General features: G+C 37.6%; 4 protein-coding genes across 6 annotated transcripts; 2 read left to right on the plus strand and 2 right to left on the minus strand.

The window, feature by feature from the left end:
- Positions 1–1230: 1230 nt before the first annotated feature.
- On the minus strand, positions 1231–4671 carry tnni4b.2 (troponin I4b, tandem duplicate 2). Its single transcript, XM_035665819.1, has 7 exons — positions 3700–4671; positions 3564–3567; positions 3410–3451; positions 3170–3301; positions 2686–2775; positions 2282–2455; positions 1231–1706 (listed from the first exon to the last, which is right to left on the minus strand). The coding sequence occupies exons 1-7, from the start codon at positions 3708–3710 to the stop codon at positions 1620–1622; spliced, it is 540 nt and encodes a 179-aa protein (XP_035521712.1). The 5' UTR covers positions 3711–4671; the 3' UTR covers positions 1231–1619.
- Positions 2344–21554, plus strand: zgc:136858 (uncharacterized protein LOC678543 homolog). 2 transcript variants are annotated; one of them, XM_035665810.1, is made up of 19 exons: positions 2344–2476; positions 15985–16087; positions 16182–16296; positions 16389–16563; positions 16678–16789; positions 17154–17260; positions 17941–18067; positions 18157–18277; positions 18367–18452; positions 18575–18708; positions 18785–18844; positions 18936–18999; positions 19094–19188; positions 19676–19804; positions 20137–20251; positions 20335–20472; positions 20611–20777; positions 20867–20949; positions 21145–21554. In XM_035665810.1, the coding sequence occupies exons 2-19, from the start codon at positions 16009–16011 to the stop codon at positions 21338–21340; spliced, it is 2103 nt and encodes a 700-aa protein (XP_035521703.1). In that variant the 5' UTR covers positions 2344–2476; positions 15985–16008; the 3' UTR covers positions 21341–21554. The 2 variants fall into 2 exon arrangements, with proteins under 2 accessions (XP_035521703.1, XP_035521704.1); XM_035665811.1 differs by lacking the exon at positions 2344–2476 and having other exon boundaries at positions 15951–16087.
- LOC118331051 (troponin I, slow skeletal muscle-like) lies at positions 4802–8185 on the minus strand. Its single transcript, XM_035665820.1, has 8 exons — positions 8059–8185; positions 6775–6803; positions 6653–6656; positions 6112–6153; positions 5878–6009; positions 5712–5801; positions 5435–5605; positions 4802–5343 (listed from the first exon to the last, which is right to left on the minus strand). Exons 2-8 carry the CDS (start codon positions 6783–6785, stop codon positions 5260–5262), a joined length of 534 nt encoding a protein of 177 aa, XP_035521713.1. The 5' UTR covers positions 6786–6803; positions 8059–8185; the 3' UTR covers positions 4802–5259.
- On the plus strand, positions 10122–14494 carry LOC118331046 (interleukin-17 receptor A). Of its 2 annotated transcripts, XM_035665813.1 has the most exons (11): positions 10124–10884; positions 11002–11023; positions 11347–11484; positions 11609–11727; positions 11826–11946; positions 12388–12435; positions 12535–12692; positions 12786–12860; positions 12957–13026; positions 13465–13560; positions 13646–14494. In XM_035665813.1, the coding sequence occupies exons 1-11, from the start codon at positions 10786–10788 to the stop codon at positions 14467–14469; spliced, it is 1770 nt and encodes a 589-aa protein (XP_035521706.1). In that variant the 5' UTR covers positions 10124–10785; the 3' UTR covers positions 14470–14494. The 2 variants fall into 2 exon arrangements, with proteins under 2 accessions (XP_035521705.1, XP_035521706.1); XM_035665812.1 differs by having other exon boundaries at positions 10122–10884; positions 12535–12860.
- Positions 21555–22076: the final 522 nt, after the last annotated feature.

A 22076-nucleotide genomic window follows, 5' to 3' on the forward strand; every position in this document is an offset into this window, starting at 1 on the left:
ACTTCTAGTACTTGATTTAAGGGAGTACTCAAGAGATTTAGTATTGCACTTCCATCACAAGAGACAGATTAGAAATAAGAATGGTCCAAACTGTTTCCTCACTGTTAGTCCCTCACGTGGGTAAGAACACTAGATCCTACATTTCCCATAATGCATCAAACAGCATCTGTTTGTTATGCTGCATTCACACAATATCAGCAGATTGTAGAGAACAACCTCCTGTTAAACCTCCTGTTATTCTGACTTGTGCATTAATGTTCATGCGTGCATTTTCAGTTTGTTCATTGAAATTGGTTTTAAGTATTTGGAGCAGTTTGTTAACCAGTAAAAGCTATTTTTATATTTATATTTTATTTTATATTTATATAACTTATCAGTTATATTAGTATTAATGTTGGATTATATTTAGATGTAACTGCCAGCAATGGTGACTTTGGACCCATTTTGCCAACATTTTCTTTACACCTCTGTAGTTTCACCAAGAAGGAAGGGAAAAATGTCACTGTCAAACATTTTCCAAATCTCTGACTTGAAATTATAACGCTGAGGTTGACAAACAATACAACGTGAACATGGTTATTAGATCTCTGCCTGTTAAACTGCACACCACCAGTTTGTAAGACCCAATGCTGAAGTCATAGTGATATCACTATGACTTCATTAAGGGTTATTTTCTCACACTTGACAAAGGACCTACAAAGCCACAGAAGGTATTATGTAACTGTTTACATAGGCCTAGTTGTACTCGCTTTACCTATTGAACTGACTTTTATGTGCCACTGCCCCCCTTTATACTTCTTCATGTATCTTTGCAGTTGTGCATATACCACTTTAGAAGTGGTATCACTAGAGTACAAAGTGAAAGTAGAGTTTTTCCAATACCAATGGACCAATACCACGTAATTTATTAGCCCCAAAACGGGACCCTGATACACATATTAGACGAAGAAAAGAAGAAAGAAAAATATGTTTAAACAATTAATAAGTAATACAATTGTTGCCAATGAGTTTTCTTGCTCAGTTAATTGACTGAATTGTTTCAGTTCTAATTTTTATTTTTAGCAATCGTAGTAGTGTTGATTGACACTGTGTGCTCTGGTTGCTTTACTGAGGGTTTATTGCAGCCCTGAACTTGCGACCTCTCTTATTTTTGGATGTTCAAAGTTCTTAATGTGAGTGTTACGTCTGCTTTGATTTACAAAGATGATTTAACAACTTTGTTCTCAGCTGTTACTGTTGACAACTGGCTTGCCCTGGCACTGTCGCTACCTTATGGCTGATGTTGTGTCCCAGATAGTGTCAAGAAGCAACTCGGATAACAAAGTAGAGATTTAAAAAGAAAAGTGCAGCATTAGTATTCTGTGTTGATCAGAAGTATTTATTATCATGACATACACCAGTGTTTTTCCAACACAACCAGCACATTTCACTATATACTTATCTGTTATGAAAGTCTAGACAATTTAAATGTTTTCCAAGTGCAAAAAGGCAAAAATCTATACACACACACATATTGATGTACTGTTGTGAGCAGGGGCATTGACTTAATTTTCCTCTCTATTCTTGTCCACTGTAAATCAGCATTTGTATTTAAAATGTCCATTAATATAGTCTACTGTCTACTGTCCGGCATCAAACAGCTTCTTCCTGCCCTCCATACCAGACATGGCCTCCACGTTCTTACGCCAGTCAGTCACCTCTTCTTTCTGTTCATAAGAAGAAAATAATTCTTAGTGATACTGTACTTTCACATAAATAACCCCAAAACAACATAAGCAATACCACAGCATCGAGCCATAATTAAAGGTCCAGCGTGTAGAATTTAGTGGCATCTAGCGGTATAGTTGCTGACTGCAACTCCCTCGCTTCACCCTCCCCTTCCAAGCTTGAAGCAGAAACTACGGTCGCTGCGAAATGTGCTTAAACCGCAAACGGCCTTATCTAGAGCCAGTGTTTGGTTTGTCCCTCCTGGGATATAAACGTCTCATTCTAAGGTAAGAAAAACATAACAATTCCTATTTTTAGGTGATTATGCAAAAAAAACCATAGTAGAACATAGTGAAACATAATAAAAACATACTTATGAATATTATATTCAATTTCTGCCAATACATCCTCGTAAATGTTACACACTGGACATTTAAAACCTAATCTAATCTTAGAGCCAAGGAGTCAACCCTGCTTGACATAATCTTGAAAATGAAAATAAAACCAGGCATAATTCCAATTCAATTTAATTAAAAACAAATCAATCAGATGTTATAGTAACACGTTCACTTACCTTCTCCTCCTCTTTCTTCACTGTCTTGAGGTTGGCCTTGAAGTCCACAGACTCTTTGACCCTAGCGCCCAGCAGAGCTCCCAGCATGGCGTCAGCTGAAATCTTCACCCTCTTGAGAGCAGGTCGCTTCATCTTACCCTTCAGCTCAAAGATCTTCTGGGACAGATTTTCAATCTGCAGGAAACAATTAAACATGTAAGTAAAGTATGCATTTGTGCCAGTTTAAGCAAATCTCAATAGATCACAGTGAAAATAAATTCAAAAATGAATGAAAGCTTCAGCAAGTAAGCTTTCAAAACTTAACTAACAATAAATATAAATGAATAAGACCAATAAACCGATCCATAAAGTAAATACTGAATTAAATCCACATGTAAATCAAATTAATATGAATAAGCCTGTACCTCCTTGTTATTTTTGAGCACTTTGACATCAATGTCGTAGCGCTCTTCATCTACCACATCGATCTTATGGTGCAGTTCTTTACACAGAGCCTGCAGACCAAGAGAGAATCATAATATGATTATTGAACAAAATAATGAGAGCCCACCAGTCTTCTGGCTTGTTGCAAACTCAGAAGTTATAGTCTGTTGATGCAACACATGACACCAGGGAGCCTGGTGTCCGTCATTACTACTGTGTTAATTGTTACACTCATTATTAGTGCATACTTGTTATATTTTTTATAGGTTAAAGATTTGCTCTACATAATAGTGTCAGCTAAATGCTCAAAATATAAAATGTTGACGACAAGGCACCTTGTCCTCTAATACACCTACTGCATATGAACACGCTGTATGCATGGCATCTACATACGTCAGAGGGATGCTTGTGTGTGGAGCATTTGAACCATGTATGACGGTAGCTCATTCAGTGACCTGCACATACCTGAAGGTCCTGCATGGACAAACCAGACAGCTGAAGTAGAGGAAGTCTCTCATTCAGAGTAGCTTCTCTCTCCTGCTTTTTTTCTTCCTTCTCCTTCTCCAACATCACAGCTGCCATTTTCAGCAGCTTAGTCTAAATTTAATGAAAAGTTAGAATTATGAACTTTCCGGGACAGATCATATCTTAAATATTAGTGGGGATCATAATTTTTTTATCAGTTGGAGTAAATACGATAAATACCTTGAGAGCTAGTCTGCGAGATGCAGAGATCTTAGATTTTTTCTACAAAAAAAGCAGTAGACAAAATGAGTCAGCAGTTATACGACAATACGTAAGTTATCTAAATGAGAATTGTTTTTATACCTAACTATCATTAATTATATAAATGACTTACCGGTCTATGGTGGACATTATGACATGGAAAAGGGAAAAGAAATAAGATGAGTGTTAGTATCAATATTATAAGGATCCAAAGAATTACTCTGATTTTACAAATACTGATTTACATAATAAAGAAAATCATAACTTACGCCTCAGACATGGCTGGCTTTTGTCTGTAAAAATGAAATCATTCATACCAAAGTCAGAAAAATGCGTTATTCAGAAACAGTATTAGTAGCAGTACATACATGCAGTAATATAAACACAGCTTCATTTAAGTAGTTATTTAATTACAGTTCATTCAGTTTTCATTCTGTTTATTCACATCTTGTTGACTGAGCCAAGGTAGAGTCATCCTAACCTCAGTATGGTAACATACCAGCATTAAGCCTTTAAATTAGCAACATTTCACACTTGAGTGCTGCGGATTGTTTGAATGATATACATTTTTTAACCCATTTGGAGTCAGTCCATCAAGGCAGCCAGATCAGAATCAAAATCCAATATATCTTTTGCCAAAGAAGAGAAATAAATGTTACAAATGAAGATGTTGATCATTATTGTAATAAAAAACATTTCCTGGTAGCTTTTGTTCAAATTATTGAAGATGATTAGGTTCACTGCTACTGTAATAAAGTCATATTATAATTGTAATACCTTGAGTGAATTTAAACATTAAATTGATCAACTAAATGTTTTTGGTTTTGTCATATATAATATTTGATAACCTGTATCGAATCTAACATTTATAGTAAATTTGCACATTTATCTTTGTCCATCAGCCTGATGAGGCTCCTGTTGGTTGTTAATTGATTCCAGATAAATGCAACACATAACATTTTCTTAAATATCAATACTATCAGCATCAGAAAAATCAACATACCTTTTTTAATCTGTGCAGAAAACCTGTTGTGGTGAGCAGTGTCTGTCTTTAAATGACAAGAAGACAACTTCAAGTCAAATGTAATGCCTCCTATTGCCTTCTGTGAGTGGCCAACTAAAATAGCCTCCTCTGTCCTGACTGGCAATATACTGTATATCACTACACTTCTACATGGCATCCCCCGACACCAGCTTTACAACTATACCCCCATTGCTTGGCATTAGGATTACAGGATTTTAGGACAGCCCTGGCCCCCATTAACTAATCTATCTTAGTCTGTCTTCTTTAGTTGAATAAAATAAAACAAATTAAATTATATGAATAAAAATGTAATCTGGAAATCTGAACAAACCAAAGAAATTCAGAAATATTTTTATGGTTTAATCAGCATCACATATATTACAGATAGTGAGACAACACCATCATCTGTATAATACAAATACTGCACTTTAAAAGACACACTCATGAAGCTAATCAGCCTGTTCTTTAGCACGCTTTCAATATGCAAAGGCTACAATTTATATTATTACAGTCATGGCATACGCTGGTATTTTTTACATAAAAGTTGACATTAAAGCAAGATCAGACAACTATTTATAGTTATACTAATACAGTATAATCTAAAAAAGTGCATGTATTTAATCTTTTACAAATGGCATCATTCTTTACAAAAACCTTTTTATTCAACCCTGCAATGCAAACCTTCTTGAATTTGGACAATGATTCTGAAATGAAGATGAAAAAAGAAACTGAACATTGCCAACATAAGGTGTACTTCAGGAAAGATGATGTGTTCCCGACATATTTGTTACACAAAAGCACCTTCTTAATTAGAATTAAACAGCTTCTTCCTGCCCTCCATACCGGACATGGCCTCCACGTTCTTACGCCAGTCAGTCACCTCTTCCCTCTGCAATGACAGAGATTAGATTGTATTGAAATGTACTTTTTAACACAGTTTCTTATTTTGTGGATGATTTCATCTCAACCACCGACTTTACCTTTTCATCCCCCTTCTTCACTGTCTTAAGGTTGACTTTGAAATCACCCTTCATGAGTTTAGAGGTCTCAGTGTGTGCACCCAGCATGTCGTCTGCAGTTTTCTTCACCCTCTTCAAGCTGGGCCTCTTTACACCCTTCAGCTCGATAATCTTCTGATTCAGTGTCTGGATCTGTACAAACATAACAAAAAAAAATAATCACACAACTACAACATCCTGATAGGTCAGTAAATGTATGAACTTTTATTTGTGACCTACTGATTCAGGTTCACTGTACCTCTATCTCATTTTTGGCTACTTTAATCTCCATATCATAACGTGCTTCATCTACAACATCAATTTTACGATGTAGGTCTTTGCAAAGGTCCTGTAAAGAAAAAGAAAACTGTCAAGATAATGCGAAATAGTAATGACTAAATTGGTATGGTTTACTTTGTCAGTACCTGGAGCTCCTGGACTGACAGACCTGACAGCTTCAGTGGAGGGTAGCACTCACTCACAACTCTTTCCTTCTCGTGTTTCTTGGCTTCACTTTCAGCCACCAGCATAGACGCTGCCTTTTTCAGCAGTTTGGACTGTAAGATAGTATGGTGTTAATAGGCCTGGATAAAAACTAAAGTAACATGTGGCATACTGTTAGATACTGTTCACATGTGGCCTAAAGTTTAAAGACCCACCTTCAAAAGCAGCCGGCGTGTTGCTGAATATTTTGACTTTCTCTGTGAAAGATAAGAACACTTTATACATCAAATACCGTCATTAAATAGGTTTTCAATAGGGATGCACGATAATTATCAGGACAGATAAATTATCGGCCGATAATGTGAAATTTATCTTATTATAAATTATTGGAATAATAAAATTACAGCCAATAAATTATCGGTTAATATGAATAATAATTTATTTTGAATTCTTTTTTTCTTTGTTTGCGTTGTACAATATTGATGTCAGATTTGGTTAGAACAGAGCTCACTACATCTCAACCTTTCTTACTCTCAGGTGTGTAAAAACTACAGGTTATGAACTTAAAAATACCAAAAAAATGATCAGTTATCTTATTGGTATCGGCCGTGAGAAGCAGGTCATTACCAGTTATCGGATCGACTTTAAAAACATCCATATCGTGCATCCCTAGTTTTTAAATGTCAAAGATGCATAATTCTGAATCAGTATTAGTATTATTATTTCATGAGTGTGAAATAAATAATTTTAACTCACCGGTCTTTATCAACATGATAAGAAAAGTGGACAAAAGCAAAGTAATAACAAAATATGTGTTATTATTATTTAATATATACAAATAGTGTGCAGAATTGTGGCTATATTTAGAGGTTACTCACCCCTCAGACATGTCTGCAGCTTATAGTGCCTTTGGACCAGAAACAAAGAATACAATTTCTTACTGCATTGCATGAATTTTTAGATTTACAGACAAGACCTAGTATAAATAATTATTATAAATATTTATCAATGTCTCAATAGTATTTTCTACAGTTAATATGTTAATCCAACTAGTGAACAGTTTTATTTATTATAATACTGTCCAGGGCTTTGAGATACTCTTCCAGTATTCTTCCAGGGCCAGATAATCCTTCCTATTGTTATTAAGGGCTGATGAGGGGCCTGTTGTACAGCTATATTTGGCCACATTGCCGTCGTGCTTTGCTGTGTCCCAGCAGCTGCTGTGGCCTTGATGATGCCAGAGAAAGCCAAGCAGCAGAAAGGTTTGGCAGCCGAGGCACCACACCAAAAAAAATCAATCTTGATTCTTTAGGATCCACAACACTGCTCATTTTCTATTTTACTAGGTTGTTCATTGTTCAATCTCTTTTATCATATTTACTCCCTCGTCTGTTTCTCTCACTTTATCTGACCTTCTCTTTGTAGTCATGACTTTACAATGACATTACTTCCTATTTTTAATTCATTTAAACATGGCATTATGTATTAATAAATAGGTGTTAGAAAAGACTGAAAGCATTTCAATGCTTCTAACATAACACAGTAATATATCCAATTTAAATTAAGCCAGCCTGACAGGGTGCGAAAGTCAAGGTAAACAAGCAAAGTAGCAGACAATTTTAGGAACCCTTCAGCCTTGCCCTCCACCCAGGAGGTTGCCAGTTCATACAAGCAAACCATCATCACTTATCACACCAGCTTTTCGGTCACAACAATGGGTCAAGTGCGCTGTTACTAGTCGCCAATACTTTGGCAGGCAGTTCAAGCCTCAGGTTACATTTCCTCACTTAGAGGATCAAAAGATCATCAAGAAGCTTGAGGCGTTGTAGAAGTCAACCCTGGGGAGCCACGTTTGAGAAGTTGCTTTAAGACCTTGACAAAAGTAGCGACATAGCATGGATTCCCTCACATAAATACCAACTGTGTCAGGGGCATGCTGATATGCAGTCTTTACTACTTCATAAATACTATATTAAAGCCGGACCTGACTTTACCCGGACCAACACATGTAGGCTGGTACTTAGATATACTGTCACAACAGAAGAGGTCTCTTAATCACGCAATGTTAGCTTAAAGAGCCCCCTTGAATGTCTATAATAAATCTGATTGACTTATATTTTCTTGATAAACAGCATAGCTTGATTATTTGATATGAATCTTACCTTGGAGGTGAGAAGAAATCAGCGAGGGCAGCAACAATGGTGAGTCAGTAAAAGAAAAAGCACTTTATGGTTATTATAGTGAAAGATTTATGCATTCAAAGTCTCAGCTGAATGGCTGACTAAAATAGACCCCCTGTCCACCTGACAATTCGTGTATCACAATGCAGCCGTTTTTGATTTGCCCTCAACCCGTGACCCATTTATTTCATGTGATTGCATTGCATAAGAGCACACTTCATACGTCCCTCACCTAACTGACAGCTGAGTTATCCTCTTTGCAGATATCAGGTGCCTTAAGCGTGTTTGCTTTTTAAATTTGTGGCATGGGATCTACTGACAAAGGATGACATCAGTACCTGTTGTTTTAAAGTTGCCTTTTAATGTCAGTTTTAAAAAGTTGATAGTTTGAAGTTTATTAACTTGAGCGTCAAGTTTAAAGTATTTTGATAAAACAGTTTCATTCTCCACAACTAGGAGTCTACAGCCACGTTTATCATGTGAGGCTATACTTGGCCACAGTGGTGCTTCGAGATAAATGCTAAAATTAGCATGCTAACATGCTGTTTAGAAGGTGTAATGTTTACCATATTCACTATGTAAGTTTGCTGTGCTATCATGGTACCATGCTGTTAAGAAGGTGTTCAACATTTAGTACTAAACACAAAGTTCAGATGAGGATGATGGGAATGTTCTTAGTTTTGCAGGTATTTGTTCAAAAACCAATGTACTCGATACATTTAAGTTATAACAACATGATGATGCTAGATGAAAAGTCAGTGTGATTCATCCAGTGGGAACCATGAATGTCAAACACATAATTGCTTGTTGTTATATAGTTGTTGAGATATTTCAGTCTTGACCAGGTGGGTAAACAGACAGACATTGTCATCCCTAGAGACACAATTGGCTCGACTAAAAAACAAAACATAAATAAAGATTTTGTAAACCTATTTTTAGCATTTATAAGCACTATATATACTTAATACACTTCTAAAATTATAACACTATAATGTAGTTGTAAGCAAATACAGAGTTTATGTATTTGTCAGCAGTTATAACTGTAACTGGTGTATACATGGTTCAAAAATGCTTGATACTACTGTACAGCATATATTATTACATACATAAACAAGTTTTTACAGTGTGTTAGAGCATTTAATAATTGTTTAGAACATTTACAAATCATTCACAGATGGTTTAAACCCCGTATAAGACAATTATATTTATATTTTATACATGGTGTGTCAAAAAGTATTATTATATATATAGTAGCTCACCCCATGTAGGCTTATCGCAGCTGCCTTTTCTCTCTCTAAAACATATGTATATATACACACACACATATCTATAAAGTGTCAAAATGCCAGACAAGAGCATTTATCTTAATGTACATATATATACTATACTATATACTATATACATGAGGTAAACTATTTATTTTACTGTGGCTGTTTACAAGTCTTATGGCCTTATGGAGGAGTTATAATTGTAGACAAATCAACAGATAAACACAAAAAATGAATTATGTCTGATAATGTTTTTACATTATGTAAAAACATTTTAGTTGCGTGTCCTCTGCTTATAAATGCTCAATCCTGTTGGTCAACTCCTGAAAATGAAACGTCACATCATGACCGTTGGTAGCTGTGCTGAATAAAGGTGTATTTTTATACTGGGATCAAAGTCACCATGGCTTCTGATTCACAATATGCCGTGACAGCACTCTCACACAGAGGAGAGATCAAATACAGCCTCTACAGTCTATTCTGGTCAGATTTCAGTGGCACATGACTGTCTGTCTCTCTGTCTGTCTGTCCGTCTATCTTAGTGTTATGTGATACAGTTGAGCACAATGTCCAGTAGGAGACACCGTAACACTGAGACAAAGCGACAGGAATTAACACATAGCCACGGCCACATTTTTGTCCTATAGAATATAATCCCTGGGAGCCAAGCAGTGAATAGTTAAAGGTTTAGTGGTATAATGGCATAACCCCGGTCTTCATGTGTTGATCCTCTGGCCTGATACGTTCTGTAGTGTTATCTGTATATTTAGGTGATGTCGCCTGGGGGTTATGTGAGGTCAGGCTGGATGTCAGAAGTTCTTTAAGAGGTACCGTGGTGGCCTCTAAAGGTTTAAAACACGGATTTTCTTGTCATTTTGTTGCATCTCTCTCTCTCTCTCTCTCTCCTGATTTCCTGTCAACATTTTACTATTTGTTGTTTTATAACGCCAAAATTTGTCACGTAAAAGTAATTTAAGCATGTAAATAAATTAGATTTTGTTCAACAACTTACAATGTGAGAAATGTCTAGGACGATATTTAACCTGTTTCCAGCCACCAGCTTGCAGTTTTCAACAGGAAGTTTACTATTTGTAAATTTGGTCACTGCTGCCCCCCAGTGACTGATGATACTCGGACACATACAAACAGCAATAAGGACAGACTAACTTCTGTTTCTTGTGTAATTCTGTAGAAAAACATTTTCAGCCCATGCAATGTTCTGCATGTGAATGGAAACTACCAACCACATTTGATAAGAACATCCTTCCTACGTATTCAGATGCCAGCACCTGATAAGATTATGAAGCAAATCCCATTGGTTGAGATCAGACCACTGTAACCAATTTCTGTGTTTGTTCAAGCAAACTATTGAACCATTTTTCCAAATGCACTTGATTGTTGTTCTTATTTGCTCGATAGTTTGCTGTATTGTGGAGCCAGAATGAGCTACGTTATTTTTTTCTGTTCTTGTTTGACTGCTGGACTCGCAGTGTCATCTTCTCTTAGGATTCTGGACAAGCGTCCAGACTGCAATCAACAGGTGAGGATTTAATATATTGTACAAAATAAATATACAAGCAATATTATAAAAGTAAACTGAGGGGAATTTATAGTCCTATATTCATGAAGTCACTCTTATCTTGTGTTCTTTTTCCAGGGTCTTGACAACTGCAAAATTAGTAAGTATAATAATTTGTATACTTAATTTGTATAATCAGTAGAATAAAGTTCAACCAATATGTATAGGGGTGACTATATTTTGTCAATATCTTTGCATTTGACTGTTTTAATTCCAAACATGACAGAAATTTGGTGTTAGCAACGTGGAGTTATAGCACCGTGGAGTGATTTGTAAAGAAAAACATGCATAAGTACACATAAGTTAGAGGACCAGTGTGTAGGATTTAGGAGCAGCCAGTAGATCTTTCTAAATGTTAAACACTGGACCTTTAAATATATTTACAACATGATAATACTAAATGCTTCATTCCCTAAATGTCAGATAACTGCTCAGACAAACGCACAGTCGCACAACTTGCTCCTAGTGGCCCAGAATGGGATCCTGAGCATGTGGGAGTCTGGATGGACAAACATGGGCTTGTTTCTGTTGTGAATGTGACCTGGAAACTAAAGGCTGATGGTAAGTAATGATTTAAAAACTACGGTGTTGTTCATTGCATACAAGCTGTAAACCAACCGTCTCATCAAAGGTGAATAGAATATTAGAGAAAGCATTTGTATGAAATATACTCTTCTATTCACAGCAGGTATATTCAAACTTCATGGATCAGAGATAAATATTCTGGATGAAAGTACAAACCAAAGCATGTGTGTGCAGTTTTCATACAACTTCAGCCAACAGCAGAATCCAAACAGTAGAAAGGTACGATTGCAACATATTTATATATTTAACTGATTTAACAGTGGCAAGAAACATAGACGTTACAGATTAGTCACCTAGGATTTGTTTTTCTTTATTAGTGGACATTTTCCTTGGATGGAGTTGTGGTAGAGCCAGGGCAAACATATGTGGTGACCATTTTTAATTTGCCAGAACCTGCAAATGGAGACTACAGGCTTAGAAAGCAAATTACCATCCCAGGTGAGTTCCCTCCAGATCCAGATCCCTGAAATCTGCATTAAAAAACCTTTACTATGCTAGACATGTATTATAAGTAATACATATAAGTTTGCTGTACAAGGTTACAGGTTATATTGATTCTGACATTGTGTTTTCATTACCACAGTTAAATAAGCAATGTGAAAAGATTTCTAGCCTCCTTTGTCAGGTAGACAGATCTCCTAGCCTTCTCACAAAGTAATATCAAGTGTGTATAGCCAACAGAAGACGAAAAAGGATCAGTTTAATCTATATTTTATGAATCTTTTCTGTCACATTTGTCACACTTAATCACTTTTTGGATTTGTAAAAAACTGTAAAATATTTGCATCTTCTTTATAATTCAGAGTGATTTAATACACAAAACTAACTTTAAAATGTTTTTTTATATCCACTTCTTGTAATATTCACTTTAATGATCAGGATGTGAGGACAGGAGAATCCAGAAGACCCAAATGTGTCTGCAAAATGGTAAATTTTAATTTGAAGTTTTTGATTGACTGCTACAAGAGATTCAGGACCATCTATGTATTGTATTCTGCATATGTTATATGTTATCTGTTACTTCAGGTAGTCTGTGGGATCCTCACATAACCGCTAATGTGTCTGTGGATAGGGAATATAGAAAGTTATCCATTGTTGTGGGTTTTGAGGCAGCACAATATTCTGAGAAATACCAGGTCTCCATCCAGAGTCAGAATTTCTATTACTCAAAGAACGTCTCAAAGGTAATTATACTGAATTTTTCAATTAAACTCCAGTGCTGTCGCACACATGATATCACAGTGCACTCTCACTTTGTTATTTTCTTGAACAAACAGGAAAATGGAACATCGCTGAGTGTGAAATTTGAGGTTGATTTGTGGCAGCTCCATGAATGTGAAATATTGTTAGTGGTAAGTTCAGGTTTAATTGAATGTCCCATTCTCACAGCTGATAAGGAAATCTTAGTTGTAGATATATAACATCACCTGACTCTGCTTGTTCTAAAGGTTCAGCCATTTTTTATTCAATGCAAGAATGACTGTTGGCGCCCCAAGAAAATAATCAATAAGTGTCTGTGTAAGTAAGATTTTTGAAATATACAGTATATAATAGATTTCCATTTGCCATAAATCAGTGGTTCCCAACCTTTTTGGCTTTGACCCCCTTAAAGAGACAGCATTAATTTACGATTATTCGTTGCAGGTGTCAGACGTCTTTGAGTTTTGACCTTTTAAACTTCTCAGATTGTCTTACTTTATTAAATATTTGAGACCCAAAGAGGTAAACCAATCCCATATTTCACAAAATCAAAGATGACAGAAAATACCAAAATAATTAATGCAAATTTATGCAGCAGGACATTGTTTTCTCCTTAAGACCCTCAGATTTATCTGACCCCCAGGTTGGGAATCATTGGCATAATATTGTATATATTTTATCATTATTTATTCTAATCATATGTATTTTGTATTTGTGCTTATTTGGGTTGCTGTTTCTTTTCTTTCTTTTTTTTAGATTATCCACCACGGACTTTAATTATAAAGGCAACTGTGGGGCTGTTTCTCATTGGTTGTTATCTTATCTATTTACTGTGGAGAGCTTCTCATAAAGGTTTGCCTTCTTGTAAATGTTCTGTATTGAATAGAAAACACAGCTTGAATTGATAATTAATCATTGGACTTCACCCTTCTCTCAGATCCTGTGATCCCATCCTCATCTGCTGCCAAAGAACAACCAGAACGCTTTCAATTGCAAGAGAGAAAAAGAGTCCTCATCATCTATTCCCTCGACCACCCATTATACAAAAACACTGTTCTCAAACTTTGTGCCTTCCTGGCGACCAAATGTGGCACTGAAGTGGTCCTGGATCTGCTGGACTCTACAAGACTGGGAGTGTTGGGAAGCATCCAGTGGTTGGACTGGCACAGAGAACAAATAGAAAGGTCTTCAGGTAAGATATTAGTATTGTGCTCTCGGGGAGTACAAGCCAAATGGAGAGCCATGTGTGGTGACAAACAGGTTTTTCTGAGAGAGGACGCCCGCTCACCCATAGGTGACATGCTCAGTCCAGCCCTCAGCCTCATCGTCCCCCATTTTATCAGATCTGCGTCGTTTGAAAAGTACATAGTGGCTTACTTTGATGATGTTTGTTCTGAAGAGGATATCCCCTCACCTTTCAACATTATGGTCCGATACAAGCTGATGAAACAGTTTGACGAGCTCTTTTTCAGGATCCTGGGCACTGAAAAGCACGGACCCGGCAGAGTGAATCACATTGAAGGGCTTTCAGAAGAGGAGTACTATCACTGTGCCTCAGGTAGGGCCCTGCGGGATGCCATAGAGGCTTTTCATTCGTACCAGCTGGAGCATCCACAGTGGTTTGAAGATGAATTACTGGAAAGCTCAGAGTTGCAGGTTGAGGAGACCTCAGCTGAGATTTATGACAATTCAGAAACAACCACAACCCTCATTACACATTGTGCATCAGCCCACGTCATCAGTCATGTAAAGGCACAATAAAGTGATTTACTTAGGACTATAGACACAACAGGACTTAACATGGCGGAAGAGTTTTAAATCAACCGTCTTATTGTTGAAAACGTGCAGCCAGTTTACTGTACAGTAATCACTGTATGTGATTCATGTTTTGAGACATCTATAAAGATCTTTTCCACTTTTCGAAGAAACTATAAAGTCTTGTTCTGTCTCTGTTTTTACATTTTGGCACATATTTGTTATTGCTTTATATTTATATATATATATATTTCTTTTCTTGTCATTTATTGGTATTAGGTGCACTTTTTACTGATGTGCTGTGCACTTCGCTTTGTATGGCCCTTGGTGGTCAGCTCTGGTTGTTTCAAATGCACTATATAAATAAACTTGATTGGATTGGATTTTATCTGAAAAGCAATCAGTTATTCTGTCTGCATCCAAAATTAGATATGTGGACCCTTTGCACACATTCATCACTTCTTTAATGGTTTATATTTTGTAATTTACCATGTATTTGTGTGTCTTTGTGTGTGTTCTGCAGTGTTTTTGTTGCAGTAATGTTAAATATCACTTGCTTTAACTCAGGAGACAAATCCAGAGTAGTTTTAGACCACAGAGATCTGTGGTTGATGCATGTGGGCTGTGTCAACAGTGTTTGGGTCAAAGTTCAGCCTTCTGGGCAAAGTTTCAAGCCTTTTTGTTGCACTGGAGAAGGTAAGCACTAAACCCTGTTTGAGGGACACTGTTTTTCTTTATTATGAGATGATTGAATGTTATGTTCTTTTTTATATATGAAACATTTTGATTAAATAGTCAATATTTGTACCACAGGTAAATAGAGTATGCATCCGACTGCATAGAGCATGTTTTTTTCTACAAAGTTAATGTAGATAACTCCTTGCAGATGTGTCTCTGATCCACACAGAGTCATTGGTGAGATATTATATATATTCAGCTGTAAAGCATTGACTGAAATGCTTGGCTTTTTGTCTCAGATAAGTTACAGACAGTTTAAAACATTTCAGCTAACAATCTGTGGTGTCTAAATGCAATGAAGTAGGGGAATAAAAGATAAGAGTACCGACCCCAGCTCTGGAATGTGGGTGTCAGTTTCTGAGAGTGGCCCCAAAATGGGGGGGAGGGCAGTGGGAATTTGTCCCAACTAACTGGAGCAAAGAAAATTCTCACAATGGCTGAATTGGACTTCTGCCTTGCAGTGACAGAAAACACACTGCAGGGTGTGATGCAACTGGGGAGCCTGTTAGATTTTTCCTTCAAGAAGCTGAGGTAATGTTCATTGATTTGATTTGATCATTGTGTGTGACATACAGCACTATCTTAAAGATTGGTCTACAGAGAATTTAAGTTAGAGTCGCTGTATATATGTGAATGGTGGAGGGGAGACCATAGTCTTTGACAGATCACTCTGCAAGCATCAGGCTCAAACAATGAAAGAAACATTGAATAGCAAAAGTTGATTGAAACCATCAGAGGACACATTTTTTCACAGTTAAATTACAAAACTCTTCATGTTTTCAGGGTTTCCCTAAAGATCTGAACAGAATGAGGATGCTGCAGACAGCCTCGGCACTCATCCTGAGAAGAGGAATCACAACTCATCAGAGCAGATTGTGCAAAAATGGTAAATGCATCCTCTTCTTATATATCAAACATTTGAAAGTATACATTCATTATAATGATAATAATGATTTGTGATCCATAACCTCTTCTCTCAGACAGCCTCTTCCGAGTTCATCCATCTGTATCACAGGCACTGGCAGAAGACAAACCAGTGGTTGCACTTGAGAGCACAATCATCACACATGGCATGCCCTATCCGCACAACCTGAGGTACCACATTAACTCTCAAGTGTCAATAAACTGTGATACCAGCAGCTCATAATTGTTTTTAATCACTAAGTGCCATTAATATTTTAATGCAGCACGGCAAAGGAGGTGGAGGCCATCGTGAGAGCCGAAGGAGCCACTCCTGCTACGGTTGGAGTGATTGAGGGCGAAGTCCGTGTTGGTCTGTCGTCAAAGGAGCTGGACTTCCTCGCCCGCTGCGAGAACTCCCTAAAAGTGTCCCGTCGTGATCTGCCCTATGTCATCAGCAAAGTAAGACCGCACACACACACACACACACACACACAAATAATCTCAGGGTTTCATCCACTTCTGAGTCCTTTATGGTGGTGTTTTGAACGCTGTCCTGAATGTTATCGATTTCAGGGGCTGTCCGGGGGGACGACAGTGTCAGCCACTATGATAGCAGCACATCGAGCTGGCGTCCCTGTCTTTGTCACAGGAGGCATTGGGGGAGTTCACAGAGATGGAGAGAACAGTAAGCAGACGTTGATGGGAAACACACCTGACTTTTACACATACTGACACTATAGACTGACTGGATGGTTTTGGCCTCCTTTTCACGTGGAGAGTGAACAATCCTGTTATCAGGTTTATCAGCTATTAAATGACTGATCTGGACACAGAGAATACTGTGCTTATGGAGTCACAAATATAATCCAGGGGAGGCCATTTAAAGGTGACCCCACCTTGTGGAAGGCCTCCATATGTGAGGACACCAAAACTCTTGTTGGTGTGATATGTAGAAGAATACGTTAGTATCATGTAAACTATTTTGCGTTTGTAATAGTTATGTGAAGGCTTACCATTAGTCACCATTGAGTCAATGATTATTCCTCCAGGTCTGGACATCAGTGCTGATTTGACAGAGCTCGGCAGGACTCCCATTGCAGTGGTTTCTGCTGGTGTCAAGTCTATTCTGGACATCGGTCGCACTCTCGAGTTTCTTGTAAGAATATTGAGATCATTTTTCAGGGTCATGTGGTGTACAATGGCATATCTGATACTGTGTTTCCCATTTGAGTACTTTAGTTACCCAAACAAATATGTCATATTTTATGTATCATATTGGCTTGTAGTTTGTTTACTACGGATTGTTTTCCTTCCTATTGTTTTTTTAACTGGCGAATCCTAAAAATAAATTTAAAGGACCAGTGTTTAGGATTTAGTAAAGGATTTTTGCAGCAAAGTTGCAGATTACAAACCTAGCACCTCATCCTCCCTTTCCAAACAGAATTTACAAAAAACAAACGCAAAAGGCCCTATCTAGAGCCAGTGTTAGGCTTGTCCCTTCTGGGCTACTGTAGAAACATTGGCATTTCAACATGGCCGTGTAGAAGAGGCCGCTCCCTCAGTAGATAAAAACAGCAGATGAAAACACAATGATTGTAATTTTCAAGAGATTATACACTAACAAAAACATCACTAGGCTAGAATACCCAATTAGAACGGGCCGCGATACCAGCTCATTTCTGACATAGATCCTCCTAAACTGTTCACACTGGACCTTTAACATAGATGTGGTGTTAGAACATAAGTACAGCAAGACTAGCTTTATATCACAAAGACAGATGTTGGACAGAGCGGTGTTGAAAGGGGCCTGTTAGATATATCTCTTGTGTATCTTAGGAGACACAGGGTGTCTGTGTAGCCACTTATGGGACACTGAAGAACTTCCCAGCCTTCTTCTCTCCCCAAAGTGGATTCACTTCCCCGTACCAAGTCTGCAACCCTGAGGAGGCTGCGAAACTCATTGGTATATCAGCATTTTATATCCTCAACGTTAATAGTTTTATTGATTCCTTGAACACACAGAGGTTAAAAATGTGGATCTGTCTTTTGCAGCGAGCACTCTGTCCCTGGGTCTCCAAAGTGGTGTCCTGTTAGCTGTGCCCATCCCAGAGGAGTATGCAGCAGCCGGCCAGCATATAGAGGAAGCCATACAGGCTGCAGTAACAGAAGCAAGGTACAGAAAGTCTCTGTGGTTTGTAATCTTTTGTAAAGCACTTTAGTTGAAAAACAACAACTTTCTGGTCTCTTTTTTTATGTACTCAGTGGTAAAGGTATAACAGGAAGAGATGTGACGCCATTCATTCTTCAAAAGGTCAATGAAATGACTAAAGGAAAGTCCCTTCAGGCCAGTATCCTGCTGAAAGTCTGAATCATTGAGAACTCAAGCAGACGATATCAAATTCATTAAAAACAAAAAAAGGCCTCTATGGTATATTACAGCTAAAATATCCTTAACCTGCTATGTTCTCAGACATTGCTCTCATTCATAACAATGCTAAAGTTGGCAGTCAGATAGCCTGCGCTTTGTCAAGAGAAATAAACGAGAGAAAGTTCAATGGCAAGACTCGTCATCGTGGAAAACACTCAGACTCACAGTCAGATATTGTGAGTATGAACCCACATGATGGACCAAATGTTTCAATTGGCACAATACAGTACTCACTGTGTTTTTCTTTTACAGGTTGTCGTGGGAGGAATAAATGTTGATTTTCTTGCTAAAGGAAAAACGAAATCACTTCTTGTAAGTTTAGTTTATAACACGTATTTATCCCCACTAACTGCAGTTCATAAGATCATACCATGGAGGTTTATCGGCTTCTTGTCTCTTTCAGTTTGGACAGACCAACCCAGGGAGTGTCTGTCAGTCATTTGGTGGTGTAGGTCGGAACATTGCTGGTCGGTTTTTAATCTGATAATGCTCATGCACATGTTTTTGTCAGTAGCTTAAACCTGATGTCTCACACTTAGTACATTTGTTCTTTTCTTCAAGATTCTCTCAGTCGATTAGGCTGTAGTCCCCTGTTCATCTCCGCTACTGGAGCTGATTCACACAGTGATGCAGTGTTAAACTATTGTAAACATATGGTACGTGAACATCACATTTGTTTATTACCAAACACGATTAGAATCTCTTTTACTTAACGGTCCAGTGTGTAACATTTAGGAAGATCTATTGGCAGAAATGGAAAATACTATTAATAGGTATGTTTTCATTAGTGTATAAACACCTGAATACAGTAATCATTGTGTTTTTGTTGCCTTAGAATGAGCTGTTTTTATTTACAGACACCGTGGGTCGCCTTCCATGGGGTCATATTGAAGTGCCGTGTTTCTACAGTAGCCCAAAATGGACAAACCAAACACTGGCTGTAGATAGGATAGATAGTTTAGCAGCCACTGTAGTTTCTCCTACACACAGATCGTTCTCATTCCCAGGTCGTCAAATACAGACGCAAGTGGTGTTCAGTTAGTTCAATCTGCAACTTCACCACTAGATGCTAATAAATCCTACACACTGGTCCTTTAAAAGTGTAAATGTTAAGTTGTTGACCTTGTTTCTGATTTCTGTAAGAACACAAGTGGTGTGGCCAGGCTAGAAGAGCAAAGCACAGCTACTTACTGTGCTGTTATCACTGAGAGTGGAGAACTGAGTCTTGGGTTGGGAGACATGGACATTCATCAGCAAATCACAGAGCAATATGTAAGTTATACTGACAAATTGATTCATTTTTAGCAAGTCTAGCCCAGGATTTGTGTTCCTGTGCCATATTAAGAACCATATTTCATCAAATAAAACCCAAATACAACAATATTTAATAAATGTACAGACTCATATGTTACTTAATGACATAATAATGATGATAATAATGAGAATAATTGTTATTTGCAGCCCGTAGTTTGTTTCATCTTTCCCTGAAATTCTAGTTGTGTTTCATGGTATTGTATTTTATGACGCACCTCTTGTTTTGGAAGGGGCAATAGAAATAAAGTTTACTAACTTAATTTCTTTATTCTTTGAATACGTTTCCTTAGGTGTCACAGTTTGAGAAGCAGCTTTCTTCAGCCACTCTCGTGTGTCTCGATGGAAACATTCCCGTCTCCACCATCAACTATGTTTGTTCCATTGCCTCTAAACACAACATCAACGGTAAACACAGGGAGATGGTCACTAAATGATAATCACAGACGCTTTTGTTGATTTTAACACAATGCAATCAATGTGTGTCACAGTTTGGTATGAGCCCACAGATTCAGAAAAGGCTTGTAAGCCTTTCCTTTCAGACGCCTGGAAGTCTCTGTCTTATTCATCCCCGAACCTGGCAGAGTTGTGCACCATGAACAAAACTCTTGGTATCCCAACACCTGAAGGTAACCTGTATTCCTTAAAGATTATTTAATAATTCACTCCCCAAAACACATATCCCACTCACAGTTGTTACAGTTAGGGTGCAAATGCAAATAGTGTGATGGTAGCTGAGGATGTGGTTTTGCCTTGTGGGCTGGCAGTGCTGCCGAGCTCTCTTGACGAGATGCTGAGTGTTGCTGTGGCTCTCTCACGCCCCCTTCTGGAACATCTTCACTGTCTGGTGGTGACTCTCGGGGCTAATGGACTGTTGGTGTGTGGAGAGCATGACGGAGGCTCGGTCAACCTGCAGCCAAGAAAACAGAAGAGGGTATGGGCAGAATATATTTAAACTAGCGGTGATGAGGATGATGATTATGATGGTGAAAGTAAAAATGTTTACTGTACCTGTGTTTACAGAGGAGGCAGCTCTGTGCTCTTCACTACCCGGCACTGACTGTGACAGCAGAGGAGACAATGAATGTGTCAGGAGCAGGAGATAGGTGCTAAAGATTTATTTGACCTATTTTTTCTTCCCTATTCTCATTTTATTCTCCAAACTTCCTCTGCTTTAGTTTCATTCACTTTTCATTTCCCATGATCTCTTTCTCTGCCTGTCTCTGTCATACTTTCACATACTCACAAAATCATGCCTAACCCATTCAAACCAAACGCTCTTATCCACGTTCTGTTTGCAGCCTCGCAGGGGCCTTAATGTCTGGGATTGTCAAGGGTCGAGACACCGACAGCTGCGTTCGGATGGGGCTCCTGGCTGCACGGCTGTCCCTGGGGTCCCCGCACCCAATCGCCCCCACGCTCACCTTAGACTCTGTGGATCCCAACAAAGTCCAGACTCATTACTGGCCCAAACCCAGCTTCATGTGGATAGATTGAAAATATTTATATTTTCAATTTTGAAACATTAATTAAGAAATAAGGTTTAAAGTTATGATTGGATTCTTGGAACACGAACCTGTGACTGAGTAAATAAATGTCAGATGACACTTTTTACAAAAACCATTAATCTAAAACTGTATTTGATATTTTATATTGTTCTATAACAATTGATATTTTGCGAAAATAAATAAATGGACCACTTTTTCCTAAACTTAGCTTGAGTTCATGATTACAAATCCTTGTAAATAAAATATGAAACAAGGTACTCACTCACTTCTCATAATAAATAAAGGTATATATTTAAAATCAGTGGTGGAGGACTAGTTTCATAGGTAAAATACTCCATTACAAGAAAAAGTCTTGCATTCAAAATACTCACTATGCTGGATTTCAGAACTACTTCATATACAGTACTGTTGTATAGATTAACTTGTAACAATACGACATATTTCATGAGCTGATCCTATGTTTTATATGTAAAGCTTTTAATAAATGTATTGGAGTAAAAAAAAAAAGGTACAATATTTCCCTTTGAAATGTAGAGTTGAAGTATAAAGTAATATAAAATGTGAATACTGAGATCCCCTCCAGACATGTATTAACACACAAAAGTTCCACAATAAAATCCTTAAAAAGGCATCTCCTTCTTCTATCGCAGTATAAATTCTATAAATATAAAAATGTTAATTTCTAAAGTTTTCCTGCTGGATACAAGATGTCCCCTACTTTACTG

This window comes from Morone saxatilis, unplaced genomic scaffold (genome assembly GCF_004916995.1).
Source record: "Morone saxatilis isolate NCDOM2014 unplaced genomic scaffold, NCSU_SB_2.0 Contig2, whole genome shotgun sequence".
Taxonomy (NCBI): domain Eukaryota; kingdom Metazoa; phylum Chordata; class Actinopteri; family Moronidae; genus Morone; species Morone saxatilis.